Source organism: Sturnira hondurensis, unplaced genomic scaffold (genome assembly GCF_014824575.4).
Source record: "Sturnira hondurensis isolate 20B ecotype Veracruz unplaced genomic scaffold, ASM1482457v3 Scaffold0008640, whole genome shotgun sequence".
In the NCBI taxonomy this organism is placed as follows: domain Eukaryota; kingdom Metazoa; phylum Chordata; class Mammalia; order Chiroptera; family Phyllostomidae; genus Sturnira; species Sturnira hondurensis.
Genome location: NW_028081271.1, coordinates 14030451 through 14048688, shown reverse-complemented (window position 1 = coordinate 14048688; position 18238 = coordinate 14030451). Strand labels below are relative to the sequence as shown.

General features: G+C 49.3%; 1 protein-coding gene across 7 annotated transcripts in view; it reads right to left on the bottom strand.

Moving 5' to 3' along the window:
- Window positions 1-3426: 3426 nt before the first annotated feature.
- RBPMS (RNA binding protein, mRNA processing factor) overlaps window positions 3427-18238 on the bottom strand; it is a 164168-nt gene continuing 149356 nt past the window's right edge. For 2 of the 7 annotated variants that reach the window (XM_037055301.1, XM_037055306.1), the window contains one exon: window positions 4777-4863. In XM_037055301.1, coding sequence (XP_036911196.1) covers window positions 4858-4863 — 6 coding nt within the window. In that variant the 3' untranslated portion in view covers window positions 4777-4857. Of the gene's footprint in view, window positions 4864-13918; window positions 14020-18238 lie in introns of those variants that run through there. The other 5 variants (XM_037055300.1, XM_037055303.1, XM_037055307.1 and 2 more) reach the window with 4 other exon arrangements.

Genomic DNA, 18238 nt, shown 5'->3' with positions numbered 1-18238 from the left:
GCGTTTGGATTTAGAAATTCCCCCTTGTTGTAAGTCCCCCAACCCACAGTTTTCTGAGGCACAGAAGATGTCCCCTCTTCCCTTTTTGCCACTGTTTTTACTTGCAAAAGATTCCTTTGTGGGGAGGACTTGGGGTTTACTGAGGTTTTATTGACTGTTCTTAACAAGCCAGGGCCAGTGTTGTTGCCCTGTAGCAAGGCAGGAGTGCTGTGCATGGAGACAGCAGAGATGACCTGTCATTCGAGTATTGCTGTCCTTGGGGCTTCACGTAGGACAGTCCATCTTTTCCCAGTGAGTGTTAATAGACCCGCCCCCCCCCCCCCCCCCGCCCCGAGAAAGCAGCAGACATTCTATGGGAGGTGGAGTGCTGAGGGAGGTCCAAGGACCTCAGGAAACCAGTTCTCAGACTGAGTGAGCCTTGGAACACCTGCCCCCGTTCTGGGGTGTGCACACTAGTGTGTGTGTGCACGCTAGTGTGTGTGTGCAGACTGAAGGCCCTTGGGAAACAGCTAGGCTAGGCCCCAGCATTGTGCTTTTCACCTTCCTCTGGCCACAGTTAAAAATACAGAAGCACATTTGCTTTTATGAAAGGATTTCCATTAGAAATAAAGGTGGTAGGTGCCCTCCAGCAGAGTGACAAGGCTGCCGTCCTGGGCCCCTTTGGACAGGTAGGCCCATAAAACAAGCCCAACGCCCCTGGTTTGGAGGTGGGCCAACACATTCCTGTGACGGAAACCATGGGGTTTCAAGACTCTGTAAAAGAAGCCAGTGAATTTCAGCCATGCAGAATTTTGCAGGGGTTGTACTTAAAAGGACATTCACTCCAAACTCACCTTCAGGTAAGTGAAAACGCGGAAGGGCACTACTAGCAGGAGAGGGCTGGGTCAGCCATAGCCTGGGTTTGGCAGGACCCGCTGCAGAAACACCCAAGAACTACCTTATCTTACAGTTGACTATTTTAAGAATGTGAACTTTCTTGCTGAGCTGCTCACACCCAAACCCTGCCTTCTGGTTTGGGGGGCAAAGCTCTTTTGTCCAGGTAAATATTTTGAGCATCATTTCTCATTCAATTTAGGTGTCTTTTTTGCTCAGAAGACAAGTTAGGGTTGAATTTAAGCCTCTGAAGTATTTATTGATAATTTAGCTTTAAGTGGCGTGGTTAGAATTTCACTTGAGTTTTACGTGAGATGGGTGTGAGCAGTGGAGTGTGGAAGGCTTCACTGATCTTTACTTATGGGCACAGTTTGTAGGAACAGGACCTTTCTTCGTCTGCTTTATAAAGCAGGATCAGTGTGGTGGACACTCTGAAGTACTGGTAAAATAGAGTGCGGGGTGTGACCGAGGGTGGTACAGGGGATGAAACCATTTTCATGGCATGTTTGCATCTTTGGGGGCTTGGGAATGTTAGAGCCAGGTCAGTTTAGAGGAGTTAGTGCCCTTTCGGTCTATCAGGGAGGTTCTGCAGCAGCGGCAGGTGGTAGTTTGCTGTTTTCCCCAATTTGGGGGCCTTCCATATTAGACTGGCTGATTGCATGTGGTTTTCAGTATCCCAGTTCTTATTTTTAGTGTGTTTTGAGGACTGGTATTTCAGGTAACAGTAATATTCTCTTGCCTTCTAAGAATGCTGTAAAATTGTTTGACACCATGTGGGGTGTGGTAGAGTGGGCTACCAGTCCCAGAGTAAGAGCAGCTGTGTGCCAGCAGTCTTGCAGCCGTAAGGGGGCTCTTGTCACCAGCGGGTGGTCACCCAGTGGTAGGGAATGCAGCCAGAAATGTGCACACATACCCGGCACTGAGCATGCTCACTCAAAGCACTTCAAAATGCCTGGTTGGTTTCTGTGGCCCCCCACACAGGAATTCCTATGTGCTGAGATATGATATTCAGGAATGTTCCTTATGCCGCACAACTCAGGACCCGAAGATGCTGTGGGGTGCTGGGGTTCAGGAAGCCTCAGAGATGAGAATAGGAATTACATGCTGGTCCCATAAAAAGTAGGTCCAACATATATTATATGCAAACATTGGGTCTAGTGAGTTTGAAGCCTAGATATGAGGCATTGGCATTCTTTCACTTTCCAAGTTCCTTTAACGTGTACTTTTGTTAGAGGTGGAAGGTATAGGCCTAGCATTTAATGTTAGGTGCCAGTTTTGTGTACATTAGTCTTACGTACACAAGGGCATGTCTTCCCCTCCCAATAGAGGGTTTGCTTCATAATGAAAGAAAAAGATGGCTTAGTTACCATCTTGGTGGAGCCCACACACCAGGACATTATGAAAGTAAGCAAGAAGGAACAAACCTGCTTTTTCTTGTAGCAAATTCCCAATTCTAAGGCACTCTTCCTGTTCAGTAGTTGACAGAAAAGGCAGTTTCTGACTGTAATGGAGCTGGTGTCTGGGTGCAGCGGGAACATGTGTGGAGTCCATAAGCAGCACCCAGACTTGTCACTTGCACATCACTAATGGCCATCACCGTGGTGGTGATTGGAGCACTCACCCAGCTGTCCCAAGGCCCCTTGTGAAAAAGCCTATGGAAGTGACTGGGGTGAGGGTGGCCCGAGGTAGACAGGAGAGGCAGTGAATCTCCAGGGGGTAATACCCTCAGTTCCTAGGCTGTCTGGCCGACCTCTGGTGCCTCTGAGTAGGAAGGTCAGAGTGCAAAGCTCCATTGTCAAGGTCAAATCTGTCATGGAGCCATGATGGGTGTGGCCCTCAGCCTAGGCAGGACTGCAAAAAGCCGAGAGCTGGCTCCCAGCTACTGGAAGGCTGTGACGGGGACCTGCTCTTGGTGGTGGTCTCCTCTGCGAAAGGGACAGGAGATCCAAACCACCAAGCCAGTGTCACTGCCCAGCAAGACTAATAGCAGCTGTCTGTGGTGGTTGCCATTACTTGGAACTGAGCACTGTGGTTTCCCTCCTTCCTCCCCCTTGGGGAAGAGGGGTTGGTGAGAGTGTATATGAGAAATGCTTTTATCACCTTGGCTATTAGGATTTGACTTGTCACTTAACTGGAAAACGTAAGTGATTATAGATTTCAGATAATCTGGAGCTAAGCTTTGTAGGCTGAGGTGGATGTGCAGTCAGCAGAAGAGGTATGTGGTTCTACTCTGCGGTCCTCCTGCCAGGTCAGGAAGGCTCCAGGGAGGGCCATGGCCTACGGCATCCACGTTGCTCACCGATTCCCCACCATAGAGCATTTGTGGAGGTCATTCTCTGGCTCTCCCAGCCCTGTCTCTTCCTTTAGCCTCTCTGTCCGTACCTCAAGGGCCACTGCTTAGCTCTGTTGAGGCCTGAAAATGGTAGAGAAATCTGCTGGCCCCTGGTCTGCAGTGTGGTTTGCTCTTGGTTGATCGTGCAAAAAGAATTTGCCCAACAGTGGTATGACAGCTGGAATAAGCACTTTATTTTTAAAAATGACAATAGAAAAGTACCATTAAACAATTTATAAAAGCATAATAGACTTTGTGGAAGTTGCTGTTTTCCTTAAAAACAACAGTATAGAAGTTTCACCAAGAGCCCGGTGTGAACGGACCGTCCCCGTGCTGCTGTGAGGGCCCTTTGCCTTGTTTCTATGAGGGGGAGAGCCCCTCTGCCCTGGCTCCCCTTGTTTTCTGTCAAAGAAGCCTTTCAAGGTCATCATTTCTTATGGAAAATAATGAAATGAACCCAAAATGGACCATATAATCATGAAAATGCTGAAGTGTTTAGCACTTGAGATCAGTTAAGAAAGATCTTGATCACATTTACCTGTATCAGTAGTTGACTTAATATATATATTAGGTCAATATATATTTTTACACATGGCTCTTCTATAAAAAGAGGGGAGACTGAGCTATCAGACTCTGGAAATGTGTCAGCTTACAGTGCGAGACTGACGTCGTGGTTCTGAAGAAGCCTTGAGGCAGGCCGCACAGTACTCCTCCCACATGCCCACCGACGGCACCAGCTCTCCATGGTGGCAGTGTCCCAGTGAACACACAGCCAAGACTTGGGAACACCACTCAGCTGATGTTTTGCAGAATCACTGGGGAGACAGGAGCTGCCGCTGCAGCCATGTAAGTAGAGCACACTCAGCTCTGGCCTGAGACAGTGCTGGCCTCCCAAAGCCCCTAAGGTTTCCCCTTTTCAGTGAGACAGGCTCTGCACCTTCACTGGGGGTTGGTAATACACTGGTATTACCAACAGCTTGTCACCTGTGGAGTGGCCAGGGTTTTCTGAGGGCACACTCTGATCCAGAACCTGTACCAAAGAGGGGCTTCTGTGCCCAGCCGTGAACGTGTCACCAAGGTAAAACCCCCGGGGGTTTTGGTGGTCTTGCAGGGGCGTCCTACTCACACCACCAGTGCACACCTAGTACTGACTGCAGTTGGCACAGCTGTTCTGGGGCATTGAACACTATGTTTCCAACTCACCCTGGACTCGGGCCAGGCACAGAGTTCTATACATTCACAATATGTTCTGGAAATTTTTGAATTTAAAAACATGCCTCCAACATGCAGCTTATTTTAGAGGGAAAACAGATATTTTTAAGTACAGGCATTCAAAAGCCAAGCACGAAAATTGTGTAAGATCCAACCCAGTGTAAGATCACATCCATCCTGTTATACTTAAATGTTTGGTATAAAAATACTCACTCTTGGTTTTATTGTTGACATCTTTTATGTTTTGTTTGAACATATCTCCAAACTGTACAGAAATGTATGTCAGATCATGCATTCACAAATAACACACTATTTCTTACAATTATACAGTGTAAAAGAGTAAAACATTTTTATTATATTTTCTTCGGGGGGAAAAAAACCAGATGTGTGATAGAGGCTGTGGCAAAGTCTTGAAGGGATCAAAACTGGGCAAGGTTTTTTCAAGCCTGAAAGAGAGAGAGACGTGTGAGGGAAGCAGACTTCACAGTAAGTGCGTCGTGCAGTGATTCCTCTTGCCTGCGGGGCTGTGCCTGGAGACCCCTGCTAGTAGAACTCATGCTTTAGAAACTCGCCTGGGAAGTTTTTGGTGACTCCCTGCGAAAGCGTGTGTGTGCGCGCCACCGTGGACTGCGTTTACTGACTCGCCAATAAAGACCACACCAGACTATTGGTCTTACCTAAGGTAATCCTTAATTTTCATTCATCTCTTCTTACCAGAAACTTTTCAACACCTCCTTTCCCTGCAGTTGCAAAGAAATGCCCCCATTTGTGCACGGTGGTAGAAAAAAGGGCCTTTGGAATAATCAGAGGGTTTTTGACTGCCACCGGCAGAGTCCCTCCTCCCCGGGTTTGCTTAGCTCCATTGCGCCCCTTTGTACAGGCCGGCTGCACTGGGACCCCTGTTACTGCATGCATTCTGTCACACAGTTCACTTTTCTCTCTCCAGGCCCCTTGTTTTCTTGCCATCATTTTACTAACATACCAGACTCACAAATTTGTGGTTGTAGAAGAGGTATATGCTGCAATAAAACAGCATATATACTAGAATTTTGTACAGGGAAATGCTTATTTGTGAATGGGAAGAGGCTAGAAAATAGCATTATTACTTGAAACCCATATTATTGTCCTAAGTTAAACTTATTAGTAGTGAAACCCGAAATCGGAAACATTTTGGTGAATACTCAAACATAGAGAATGGCATGATTTTAGAAAAGACTCCCCCCCACACTGGGAATAAACAGTGCCTGATGGGGCGGACCTCTGGCCCCGTCCCAGCCCCAGTGTGATACCTCAGTGGCCCCTCCGACCCCACCTCTCCATTGCGCCCCTTCAACAGGATTTTCTGAGACAGGAGGAAGGGAACGCCAAGGGGCCTCACTTTCTGACTCTTCTGCCAGCCTTGATACCCAGCACAAGGGAGGAACCAACCCTCGCTCACCAGAGCTGGATGAGGGCCTGCGCGTACCCGTCTTTGGTGTAGGTTACGTGTCCTGTGATGCATTCTTTGTGAGCAGGGTCCGCATGAACCCTCTTGAAACTTAGGTCTCTTCTACTATGCTCTGATTTCTCCCCGGTAGGGGAGGCGGCGCTGGACTCCCACTATCCAGGCGTATGGAGTGGCCCTGGGAGGACAGAGTGCCCGGGCCGGGGTTAGGGATCCCTGGCTGCAGGGGGCTGATGAGGCCAGGCATCACCTTTGGGGCTGTAGTAGCTGACTTATCTCGCATCCCCACAAATGTCTGATCTGCTTGTAACTGGAGGATCCTCCCTTCAAGTGTGAAGAGGTAAGGCCCCGAACTCCACTGCCCAGTCACCACCCATCAGCCAAGGAAGAAAGCCAGCTTAACGAAAGTGGATGTGAAGCCAGTTTCCTTCCCCCACGTTCTTGGCTTGTCAGGCCTGGAATGACACCTTCCACGTCATCTCAGACTGGCTGTGTGTGTGGATGCCAGGAAACCATTTCTGAGGAACAGCAGTCACTGAAGCTGTTCATACTTGGGAACAATTCACAGGGGACAGCACTTGGCTGCCCCTTAGACTCTGGGAACTGGAGGGGACTTGCCAACGGCCTCCTACAGAGCACCAGCTTGGAGAGGGCCACCTTAGGAAAGCAGCCGAAACTGGATGTGGTTCCCAGGCACTGAGAGCAGCGGTCTGAAACCAAAGCTGCCATACTGCTTTCAGGGGCTAAAGAGGCAGGAACATCAGCCACACACGATCATCTCCTTCCTACAGGCTAGATGAAGTCCCTGCCATCTCCTCCAGCCCTTGGCTGTGCATGGTAAGGGGCCTGGCTGGCCTGTTGCTTTCTTCTCTGGAGAGCTCACAACCATCTTTGAGCAAATGCACGTTACTAGTCCTGACCTCCTCCTGGTTCCACAGCCAATCCTGGACATTTCTGCCATGATCTTAAAGGCAACATGTCTAACCTCAGACTTTAGCAAACCTTAACACAGCTCCTGACCCCTTTCCCTGTGTGTCTCTGTTCCTGTACCCAGCCCCTGCGCTCTTGGATCCTTCCACCAGTTCCTGACATCACTACTACGGGTTTGCCTCACCTAGTGTTTCTGACAAGTGTCTTCATCCATTTTGCTTCGGGCAGCAAGATGACTGATTCCTACAGCAACCCCCTCCCCCAGACCCAAATCCCTAACACAGTCCTCAAGGCTCCTGCAAAACTTGGTCATTCTCCATTCTTCTGTTCTAATCCCACCCCCACAAACCTTATTATTTTTCCAAACTCACTTCCTCCAGCTGTTCCTGATCCCTTCAGCCTGCCCACTTTCTTCAGGAACTCTCCTCCGGGAGCTCTCACTGCCCAGGCCACTTATCGGGCTTTCTCACAGGATCGTCTTGGATTCTTTTCTTAAAACTGTTTCTTCCCTCTACCCCAGGAGAGTCACTTGGACTGTGTGGCAAATGAAACAGGGACAATGGACAGCTAACGGGATGTGGCACTGAAACTCACTCATGCCCAGGGCTGAGACAGGAGAGGTGCCTGGGGACCCAGGGTGGGCTCTGGCTATGGGCCCAGTGGCGCCCCGAGCACCTCTGCTGGGTGTCTTCTACAGGAAGCTGACACAGGGAGAATGGGAAGGTGCCTCTGGCCTGCATGACCTCCGAGTTCTGCCCCCTTCTTCCTGGACTCCTGGGTAGAAGAATGGCTGATTTTTTAAAGTGAAAAATCGAGACGGGAGGAGGGAAAGGGTGGGTGTTGGGAGTCTCTAGTTTCCTGAGCTTTTCCATAACTGCTGTGCAACTAAGTCTCACATGGGAAAAGAATGTGTCCCCATGGCCATAGATATTCCCAGACTGAACAGAAGGTCAAAATGTGGCTATTTCAGTCCCTGTAAACAAGGAAAAGGTTTCACTAGGAATGGAGTTCAAGCCTTGGAATGTACTAACAAGAACATTTTAAACAGAATGCAAAGACATCTGAGAACACAGAGCACCATGGGAGGAGAGGGTCAGGCTCTGTTTAGGGAGCAGTTTCTCCTCACAGAACCTTTCCTGAAAGGGGGTCATCTACAACCTGTGTGTGATGGGCCAGACAAGGGAAGAAACTGAAAATCCATCAGCGGTAAGTCCCAACTGTTCCAATTTTAAGATAACAGACAATGTTCCCTGATATTTTAAGAACATTATACAATTCTAAAACATCTCGTTTCAGTTGTCTTTGCTCAAAAAGATCATCATGTAGCCCGCGGAACTCGGATACAGCCAGGTGTGGGCTGGGGGTGGGGCCCATTTGCCCACCCTCAGCTCTCCCACTGTTTGACGCAGGAGGATGGAGCCTTGTGAGCCTGCTCACAGCAGTCAGGAAACACGACCTCCCCCCAATCCATCTACACACACAGAAGCTTCTCAATTTAGGATGGGGTTCCGTGCCAATAAACCCATGGAAAATTCCGTTAGTCCAAAATGCATCTGATACAGAACATCTTCGATTAGCTTACTTTAAACGTGCTCAAAGATTTACATTACAGCGCAGTTGGGCAAAACCTAACACAAAGCCTATTTTATAATAAAGTGAATTAAAGACTTAAGACCTCAAACCATAACACTCCTAGAAGAAAACATAGGCACTAAATTCTTGACATCTAAGTAATATGTTTTTGGACATATCCTCTTGGATGAGAGAAAAATGCATGGGACTACACTGAACAAAAATTTCCACACAGCATAGGTAACCAACAACAAAACGAAAGGACAACTTCCTGAATGGAATAAGATATTTGCCAATGAGACACCGAGAAGGGATTAGTATCCAAAATATAAAGAACTTGTATAACTTAACACCAAGAAACCCAAACAGTCCAATTAAAAAATGGCAAAGGACATGAATACACTTCTCCAAAGAAGCCATGTGGATAGCTAATAGACATGCAGAGATGCTCAACATCATTAATCATCAGAGAATTGCACATTAAAACCACAATGAGATGCTACCTCGCACCTGTTAGAATGGCTCTCACTGTCCAATCAGCAAAGAAGTGCTGGAGAGGATGTGGAGGAACCCTCGTTCACTGTTGGTGGGAATGCAGACTGGTGCAGGTGCAGCCACTGTGGAAAACTAGAACTACCCTACAACCCAGGAATTGCACTTACAGGTATTTACCTACAGAAATACAAACCACTAATTTGAAAAGTATGCACCCTGTGTTCATTACAGCATTATTTAAAATAGCCAAGATATGGAAGCAGCCTAAGATCCCACCAACAGATAAACGGATAAAGAGATGTGCTGTGTACACACAGTGTAAAATCACTCAGCCACAAAGGATGAAATCTTACCATTTGTGACATAATGGGTGAGCATAGAGTATTATGCTGAGTGAAATAAGAGCAACACAAATACCATATGATTTCACTTACATGTGGAATTTAAAGAAAATTCCACAACCATACAGAGAGCAAATTGATGGCTGCTGAGGTGGGGTGGGGGTTGATTGAAGGGATCAAGAACAAACTGGCAGTTACCAAATAGTCATGGGAATGTAAAGTAGTAGAGCATAGGGAATTGAGTCACTAGATGGTGACTGTGGTGTCCGATGGGTACTAGACTAGGGGTGGGCAAAGGAAGGTTTACACTTTCTATGGAAAACAATTCAATAAACTGATACAAGAAAAAAGTCACATACAAATGCGAACCTAACTTCCCCATCTCTATAGCTACACCTGAAACTAATATATGTCAACCATAACTGAAAATAAAAATTACAATAAAGTTTGCAATATCTCACGCACACTAAAACCCAATGTCCAGAGAATGCTGTCAACCAAGTACACTGCAGAGTATTGGCTGGTTCCCCTCATGATAGTGTGGCTCACTGCCCAGCACCATGAGAGAGGACTGTACCACATACTGCTAGTGTAGGAAAAGACCAATATTCAGACTGAAGTAAGGTTTCTACTGAATGTGTATTGCTTTTATGCCATCGTAAAGTCAAGCCACCATAAGGCAGGGGCCATCTTTACTTATTTACTAATGATTTTCCCTCCAGAGTTTCTCTAACATTCATTTTTACAAAGAAGTCTCCCTCCACCCAACTCCCAATAAACATGGGACAACATATGAGTGGTTTAAGTTCAGACACTTCCAGCCAAGATGGAGGCGTAGGTAGACACAGTGTGCCTCCTCGCACAACCAAAAGGACAACAGCAAATTTAAAAAATAGAACTGACAGTCAAACTGTATGGAAGTCTGACAAAGGACTTAAAAAAGAAATATTCATCCAGACCGGTAGGAAGGGTGGAGACAGGCAGAGAGGACTCAGGGCGAGGCAGCAGCTGACAGAGCGGGTGGTCCCACATTCACGTGCAGAAAAACGGAGAGGAACAACTGGTGAGCGAGACAGATTCACAACCCAGGGTTCCAGTGCGAGGAAATAAAGCCTCAAACCCCTGACTGAAAACACCTGTGGGGCTTGAGGCCATGGGAGAACTCCCAGCCTCACAGGAGAACTTGTTGGAGAGACCCACAGGGTTCTAGAACATACAAACCCTTCCACCTGGAATTAGCACCAGAAGGGCCCAATTTGCTGGTGGGTAGCAGGGGAAGTGACTGAAAACTGGCAGAGAGCACAGCAACCTGAACACTCTTCTCTCTCAGACCCTCCCCCCCACACAGTGCTGCAAGGCAGTGACATGATTGCCCCACCCTGGTGAACACCTAAGGCTCTACCCCTTACTATGTAAACAGGTGCACCAAGACCCCCCCCCAAAAAAAACCCAAATGAAAGAATAGTTAAAAGCTCCAGAAAAAATACAACTAAGTGATGAGGAGATAGACAACCTATCAGATACACAGTTCAAAGCACTGGTAATCAAGATGCTCCAGGAACTCACTGGGTACTTCAACTTCAACAGCAAAAAAAAAAAAAAAGAGACCCAGGCAGCAATGAAGGTTGTATTATGTGAAATAAAGAAAAATCTACAGGGAACCAACAGTGATGGGAAGGAAAAAAACATTAGACTGGAACAGAATGAAGAAACAAAAATTTAAAAGAAATGAGAGGCTTAGGAACCTCCAGGACATCCTTAAATATCCCAACATCTGAATCATAGGGGTGCCAGAGAGGAAGAGCAAGAAATTAAAAACTTATTTCAACAAATAGTGAAGGAGAACTTTCCCAATCTGGCAAAGGAAATAGACTTCAGGAAGTCAGGAAGCTCAGAGAGTCCCAAAGATGGTGGACCCAAGAAGGAACACACCAAGGCACATCATAGTTGCATTAGTCAAGGTTAAAATGAAGGAGAGAACCCTAGAAGCAGCAAGAGAAAAACAGTTACCTACAAAGGAGTTCCTACCAGACTGTCAGCTGATTTCTCCAAAGAGACCTTACAGGCAAGAAAGGGCTGGAAAGAAGTATTCCAAGTCATGAAATCCAAAGACCTACAGCCAAGATTGCTTTATCCAGCAAAGCTTTCATTGAGAATGGAAGGACAGATAAAGTGCTTCTCAGATAAGGTCAAGTTCAAGGAGTTCATCATCACCAAGCCCTTATTATATGAAATGCTAAAGGGACTTATCTAAGAAAAAGAAGATGAAAAATATGAACAGTGAAAGGACAGCAAACTCACAGTTATTAACAACCACACCTAAAACAAAAGCAAACCAAGAGGACAGCTAGATCAGGAGTGGAACCATAGAAACGAAGAACACATGGAGGGTTAGCAACAGGGGAGTGGGAGGAGGAGAAGGGGGGAGAAAGCACAGAAAATAGCATAGATGGTAAGTAGAAAATAGATAGGGGAGAGGGTGAGAATAGTGGGGGAAATAGAGAATCTAAAGAACTTGAGACACGTGGTTGTAAACTAAGGGGGGGAGAATGATGGGGGAGGGAGTGTGCAGGTGGAGGGGAATGAAGGGGGGAATAGAACAACTGTAATGGTATAATCAATAAAATATATATTTAAAAAAATTTAAAAAATCAAATGCTGGTATTAACTTGTAATACAAAAGACTAGTTAACATTTTAAAAGGTTCACAATCTCTAGAGAACAGTTCCCATAGTTAGAAATTCCTTCCTGATTCTAGACACAGTCCCCTGCCACAGTAACCTGTAAGCTGCCCAGCCCTAGCTCTCTTCCCCAAGGGCAGGCCTTCAGCAATGTCCTTACTTCAGCTTTCGGAAGAGGAAAGCTTCCACCAAACTCATTCTTGGAGGCCCTGGATGGCCCAGGACCAAGTGAGCCCTCCCCAGACCTGGCTAGTGCCAAAGGCACACGCCCTGCTTTCAGTCCTATTTGCAACTTGACACTCAGCTCACCACTCACCCAGTTCTCCTCCACTTCATCCCCATCACCGGCCTTTCTGTTGTCTGCCTAAAGTCACCGCGTGCTCCCCTGCTGCTTCCTGACTGGGCTCATCTGCACATGACCCGAACTACTGATGTTTGCGTCCACTTACTGCACTTAAAAGTCACTGTTCTAACCAGTTTCCACACATATTGTATAGGTGGCTTTTAACTGGTCTTCAAGTATCCACAGAGAAGGGGGAAGAACAGTATCTTGCCTTTTAAAAAGGCTTTACTAAGTGATAATACCAGTAAGAAAAAATACGATAATATCATGGGCATTATTATTAAAAACTGACAGAAGGAAAACCTAATAATCGGGCAGTATCTATTAGATACTAAATCCCTTAATAGATCAGGGGGAATTAGTAGGATAATAACACTACTGCCCTACGTGATGTGGAAAACCCTTCACATGCTGATAAGTTTGGTTTGTGTGAGAAACAGATGTCAGTGGGGAAAAAGACCCCGAGTGCAGGTTGCTAGCTTCCTGTCCGTCCAGGCAAGGGAGGCGGGCTGCAGAGCCCAGTGCCAACCGAGTACGTGTGCTTCTGGACAGGCGCTGAGTGTTTCTGTTCTCAAGCACCTCTGTCCTTAGCAGGAATCTTGCCCATTTGCTGACTCATCTTTTCTTGAGGCCTCTCTCATAGGGATGAAATTTGCCACCTTATTTGGGCTGAGACCTAACCACGGTCAGCCTGCCCCCGGCACTCCTGCTGTTCTAGGCCAAGCTCTCCCAAGAGACTGGAAACCCCTGAACATGCTGCCCGACAGGCAGGTCGCCTCTTGGGAATGCTATGTTGTCTATTTCTAGCAGTGAGTGTAGTTTTAAAGCAAAGAGCTGAGAAGTGGCACCTGGTGTTGACTGAAAACACAGACAAGTCACCAAAAGGATCACCCGCTGGGAGAGCCCAGCATCCGGAGGAATTCTGTGAGAACCCTGTATCGTTCAGCCACGGACGGCCAAGGGCAGTCACTCTACAGTCAATCTCGGTCCTGGACCGTCTCCCACCTCAGTCTGGTTTTGGACCAGCTGTTCACGGCAAACATGTGGGTTGCTAAACCAACTTCAGTTCTCACCCTGACAGCCCTTTCATGCTGGTACCTGTATGACCAGTCTTTGAACAAATCACTTCTCAAAGAGGCTCCCAGAACGAATTAAATTTGAGAACCAAACTATATTTGGTATTTTTAAAAGAGGCTCATAAAAATGGCCTTGGGTCAAAGGAAGAGCTGCATTACCTTCAGTGTAACTGGATTGGCACGTCAGGAGGAATATACATCCCACATCTGCAAGACTGCCCAACGAAGTGCTTAAGTACCTTAGGTGGAACAGCTCATTCGCTGACGCTGTAGGACGAGCAGATGTTCACGGCCCAGCCTGGGACAGCTGTGCTGACAACCAAGTACTGGGGTTCCACGCTCTGAGAGTTTGCAAAACTCTCAGTTGCTACCCTGAGATGGCCTTCCCTAAGCAGCCCGTGGTTGGAAGAGAAGATGAAGAACCAATCCCTACCCTGAGCCTCCACGCCAGCATGTCTCAACTCAGAGCACCTAGCAGGACAGGTGTATCTCCCAGACTGCTGAGCCCCACCCGCTGGGACCTGCGTTTCCCAGGCGATTCTGGGTGGTGGTCCTGAACCGACCCTAGGACCCACTGCTTCATAGGGCCTGTTCCGCCTCTGGCTTTGGAACTCACCGGCATGCTCCAGTTTTGTGGAACAGCTCCAGAACAGTAGCCACCACTGAAGATTGCATTAATACCCACAAGACAGATTGCAGCCACCATCACACACCTGGAACCTGGGGTGGAGAGAGATCACCAGTTAATCGTGCCCATTAGCAGCGTGCAGCAGTCTCCACCCCTAGCCTGGTCTGTAGCTAGGGTTCCCTGGACCTTTAAGACCAGCTTGAGAGTCAAATCCAAAGGGACCGAGTCTGCTATTGAGCTGAACACAAGCGCCACTTCAGAATGAACCTGTATCCGTGGCATGAAAAGCTCACAGCCAGGACAGCCAGCTTAGGATGTGCGGGAACGAATGAAGGGAGGCTCTCCAGCCGGTGGACTGTGACAGGCGAACACCATCCTCCATCACAGAGGTGGGGGAAGGGCGTCTGGAAAACAGTCCACGTTTGAGACGTCTCAGGGGACGTCTCCACACACTTCAGAGTATGAAGATGGAAACCGCCTGGTGGCAGAGCGGCAGCACCAGCTGCTGCCTTCCCCAGGGGCTGGGTCCCCAGGACTGACCAAAGCCCTGCTGAGAAAGCCACAGCACCAGAGCACCCCAAAGGGAAGGTCAGCCCGAGACCTAACCACTCCAGCATCTTCTTCAGCCAGAGTAACAACCGGGCAGCCCAAGGCCACAAAACCAGGTCTCTAGGAGATCCCTGGTGTCACAGGCACCTCGGAGCTCAGCTGTACTCCAAGCACCTACTGGAAAACAAAAACCCCAAAGGAAACATTTGTGAACATGTTCTTCTGTTCTCTAGGGTCTGCGAATTTTGAAACAGGAAGGTGCAGAGACCCAGCAAATAAGTCTTTTAATACTCTCCCTGCAGGCATGGCTGTCTGGGAGCCAGCAGGTGTTCATGAGAATTCCTGGTGTTGAGGAAGGAAGCCCAACGGCCAGCACTGGACGCCATTGGCCCTACTCCCCTCTAACAGTCCTCGCTTCCAGCCCTGGCCGGCACCGCTCTTCTCACAGACAGGCTGCCTGTGGCACGGGGGCTCTGTGAGCGGGAGTGCACAATGTACTGCGGCGAACCTCTGAATTCCCCATAAAGGTCTCACCAGTTTCCCGGCACAGGAAGCTGGCCCTCCAGAAGGCGGCCTCGTGGCACTCGGGGTTCAGCTGAAACCCACCTGTGGGGTTCTGCGTGAGGCTGAAGGAAAGACCACCTTCCTGGGGCAGCTCTCAGAATTAAGGGGGAAAAAGTTTTCCCCACAATTTCACTACAGAAACATTAAAGGTGAGTCAATGTGACTCTAGTCTCTTAGTTACAGTAGGGTTGTCTCAGGACAGGCAAATACGCATCTTCACAATCAAAGCTTACTAACTTACTGAACTTCTCCTACCCTTTCTAAACTTGCCAAGACACAGGAGGGAGGGAGAGGGGGAAGGACTGGGGAGGGAGCACCTCCAGGTGGCAGCAGCAGACCAGGGGGCCCTCCTGGGGCTGCCAGACCACAGCTGCATCAGTAGGTGCCTACTCTGTAAGCTAGGCGGAGGCGTGCTCTCAGCGTGGCCTCGGACTGATGAACAAAAGCGTCCAGGAACCCTAGCTGTCACCAGGTCCCAGAGTGCTGGGTTTTACCACCCAGCTGTGCTCTGCCCACTTTTTATATCAATGACATGTGTCCACACACCTGCGCCCAGCTGGTGGGCAGAGGGACCACACAGGCCAGGGTCTATTCTCCAGAGGCCCGGGGAGATTACTCCCCAAAGAGCGCACAACTCGGGAGGGAAGTCAGGATGCGTTCACGTCTGGCTTTACGGAGAGCCCTCGGAACTCCCTCTGTCGGCCTAGGGGGATAGGAGGGGATGGAAAGTGCAGGGTCGGGGTCCAGGCTGCTGTAGGTGGCCCTGATCTGCGACCGCTCTCCAGGCTCCACTGGGACTGGAGGCCCGGACTTAACTATGGCTGCCCTCACCGAACTCTTCCTAGGGCCCAGGCGACTCTCCTGGTGCACGTATATACCCTCAGGGACCTCAAAGACCTCCCAGCGGGACTCGCAGAGAACAGCGAACGGGCAACAGTGGCAACATCACAGCTCTGACCGCGTTAGGCTGTCATAACCTCTTGGTGTGAGATGAGTTCATGCACGTGTGGCTGGCAGACGTGTTCTTTTACGAAGCCTGGAGGACTTGGTAGTGGCTGGGAGGGGCACCCACCGGTCACTGGCAAGGGGCAGGGTCTCAGGCCTGTCCCTCCTCTGTAACTCACAAGGGAAGTTTAACAGACCCCAAGGCTCCAGGGAAACAGAACCAGGCTCCTCGCGGGGGAAATGGAGAAACCTCTCAGGGAAGGGCTGGTCAGCACGCAGGGCTGCACTGCACGGGCTGCCTGGGCGCTCTGTTCTCTGCCAGCGCTCCGTGAGGCCTCACCTAACTTAAGCCCACTGTACTCCAAGCCTGTTTACTTTGATTTAGCTAAGGGTGAGCCAGGAGAAGAGGATTGGTGAAGTGAAATTATTCTCTAAACTTGACTCAAGTGAGGTCTGTTCTGACGTGGAACCCCATATAAATCTGGGAGAACCTCAGGTCTCTGTTCGAAGGGTCAGGCTGAGCCTGACCCCGCTGCTCCACCGGGTAAAACCAAGAGCCTGCCAGCCCACACCTGCCCTCTGCCCTTGCTTCGCCCGCACCCTCCCATTACAGTCAGCTCACTATAAGGCAAGGGTCTTATCTGCTGCTGCTGTCTTGTCAGCACCCAGAACAGCACCTAACACACCGTCGACGGTCAGTGAATGTGTGTCGTGGACAAGGGGAATGGCAAACCAGTGCTGAGACCCACCTCCTTTCTGGGCACGCTGCAGCGTGACAGCATGGTGCCTGGGTCTCTCCTAGGGAGCAGGTGGGGTGATGGCAGGAGCCAGGACACCTGTCTGAGCCCGCGTGAAGGCCCCGCTCTGCTCCCAACTGTGCCCTGACAGCCATCCAGCACCTGGGACTCCTGTGACGACAGCTCTGTCCCCAAAGCCCCAGGCTCAGCCCGAGCCTTGACCATGCCACCCAAAACTACGCATCAGGAATAAACAGCTTCAAGTCCTGGCCTTATCTCTTGCTGTGTCCTTCTCTAATTTGGTGAGGCTGTTACTGCTGTAATTTCTATGCCGTGGTCGTGGTCCACGACCAGGGAATTTTCATGAGTTCTTAAAGGGCCCCTCCCACATCCACCCCAACGCCAACACCCACACCGCCACTACCTCTGGATGGCCAAAAAGGAAAGCCGTGTGACTCCCATTCCCTGTGAGAAGTGACTGAAAACTTCTTGCGCTTTCCTGCCCTCAGAGTACCTGGGAGTTGATCATTTTTCAGTCCGCTAGCATGTATTCTGTCTGGTGTTGTCTGCCACCAGGCAGGATCGTCAGCAAAACCAGTGATGGGTAGACAGAGCTTGTAGTCTGACTAAGCACCACCCGCACACCCACCCCTCTGATGGTCCACCTTATAGGCTCGTGCTGGTCAGCGCTCGCGTGCCACGCCCACGTGCTACACCCACTCTGGAGCTTCCCCCTCAGCAGGCTCATCAGGAGCATCCTGAGTGGTCTCTGTCCCTTCTCTCCCAAATGTGTGTGCATGACTCTCGCCTATTGGAATTTAAGCTCCTTTAGGGCACAGGCCTGGTTTTGCACATTTTAATATCTAGCACGGAGTCAACACATAATACATGTTTGTTTAAGGAACTAAGAGTTTATTTACTTTTATAGCCACTGATTACCCTTCAGAAATAGGAAGTCAAAGAGGGTCAATTAAAAACCCCTCAAAGCACGTCTGGGAAAAGCAGGCCCAGGACCACTGAGGGTTTGGAAGGACGGCATCTGCGCCAGGACTGGAGTGCTCAGAAGTGCCCCTGCCTACGGTAGTAAGAACTTGAGCAGTCACCTAGGAACTTGCACTGAGGGTGACCTGACCCACCAACTGAGACCTGAGGTCAACGGGGCAACCAGTCTGTGGACCATACAGCCCAGAACTCTGTGCAAACCCACGCGGCACAGCCCTCCCCATCACTGACGGGCGCCGGCCCAGAGCAGGCGGGCCCCAGCGCTGCCGCTTCTCCAGCATTTTCCCCGTGCGTGGGCCTAAGGCCACGGGAGGCCAGCGCTCTGCCCCAGCATAGAACCTCCTGAGAGAGCGCTGACGGCCTCCAGTGATCTAACGAAGGCACGTGGCGCTCAGTATTGATGTGGGAGAAGAACATGGGTTTAATTGGGAAGTATTTTTACCTTAGAATGGGAGTTTTTCAAGCAAAGGACCATGACTGTGGCGCCACCCTGGACGCAGGCAGGCGCACTAGA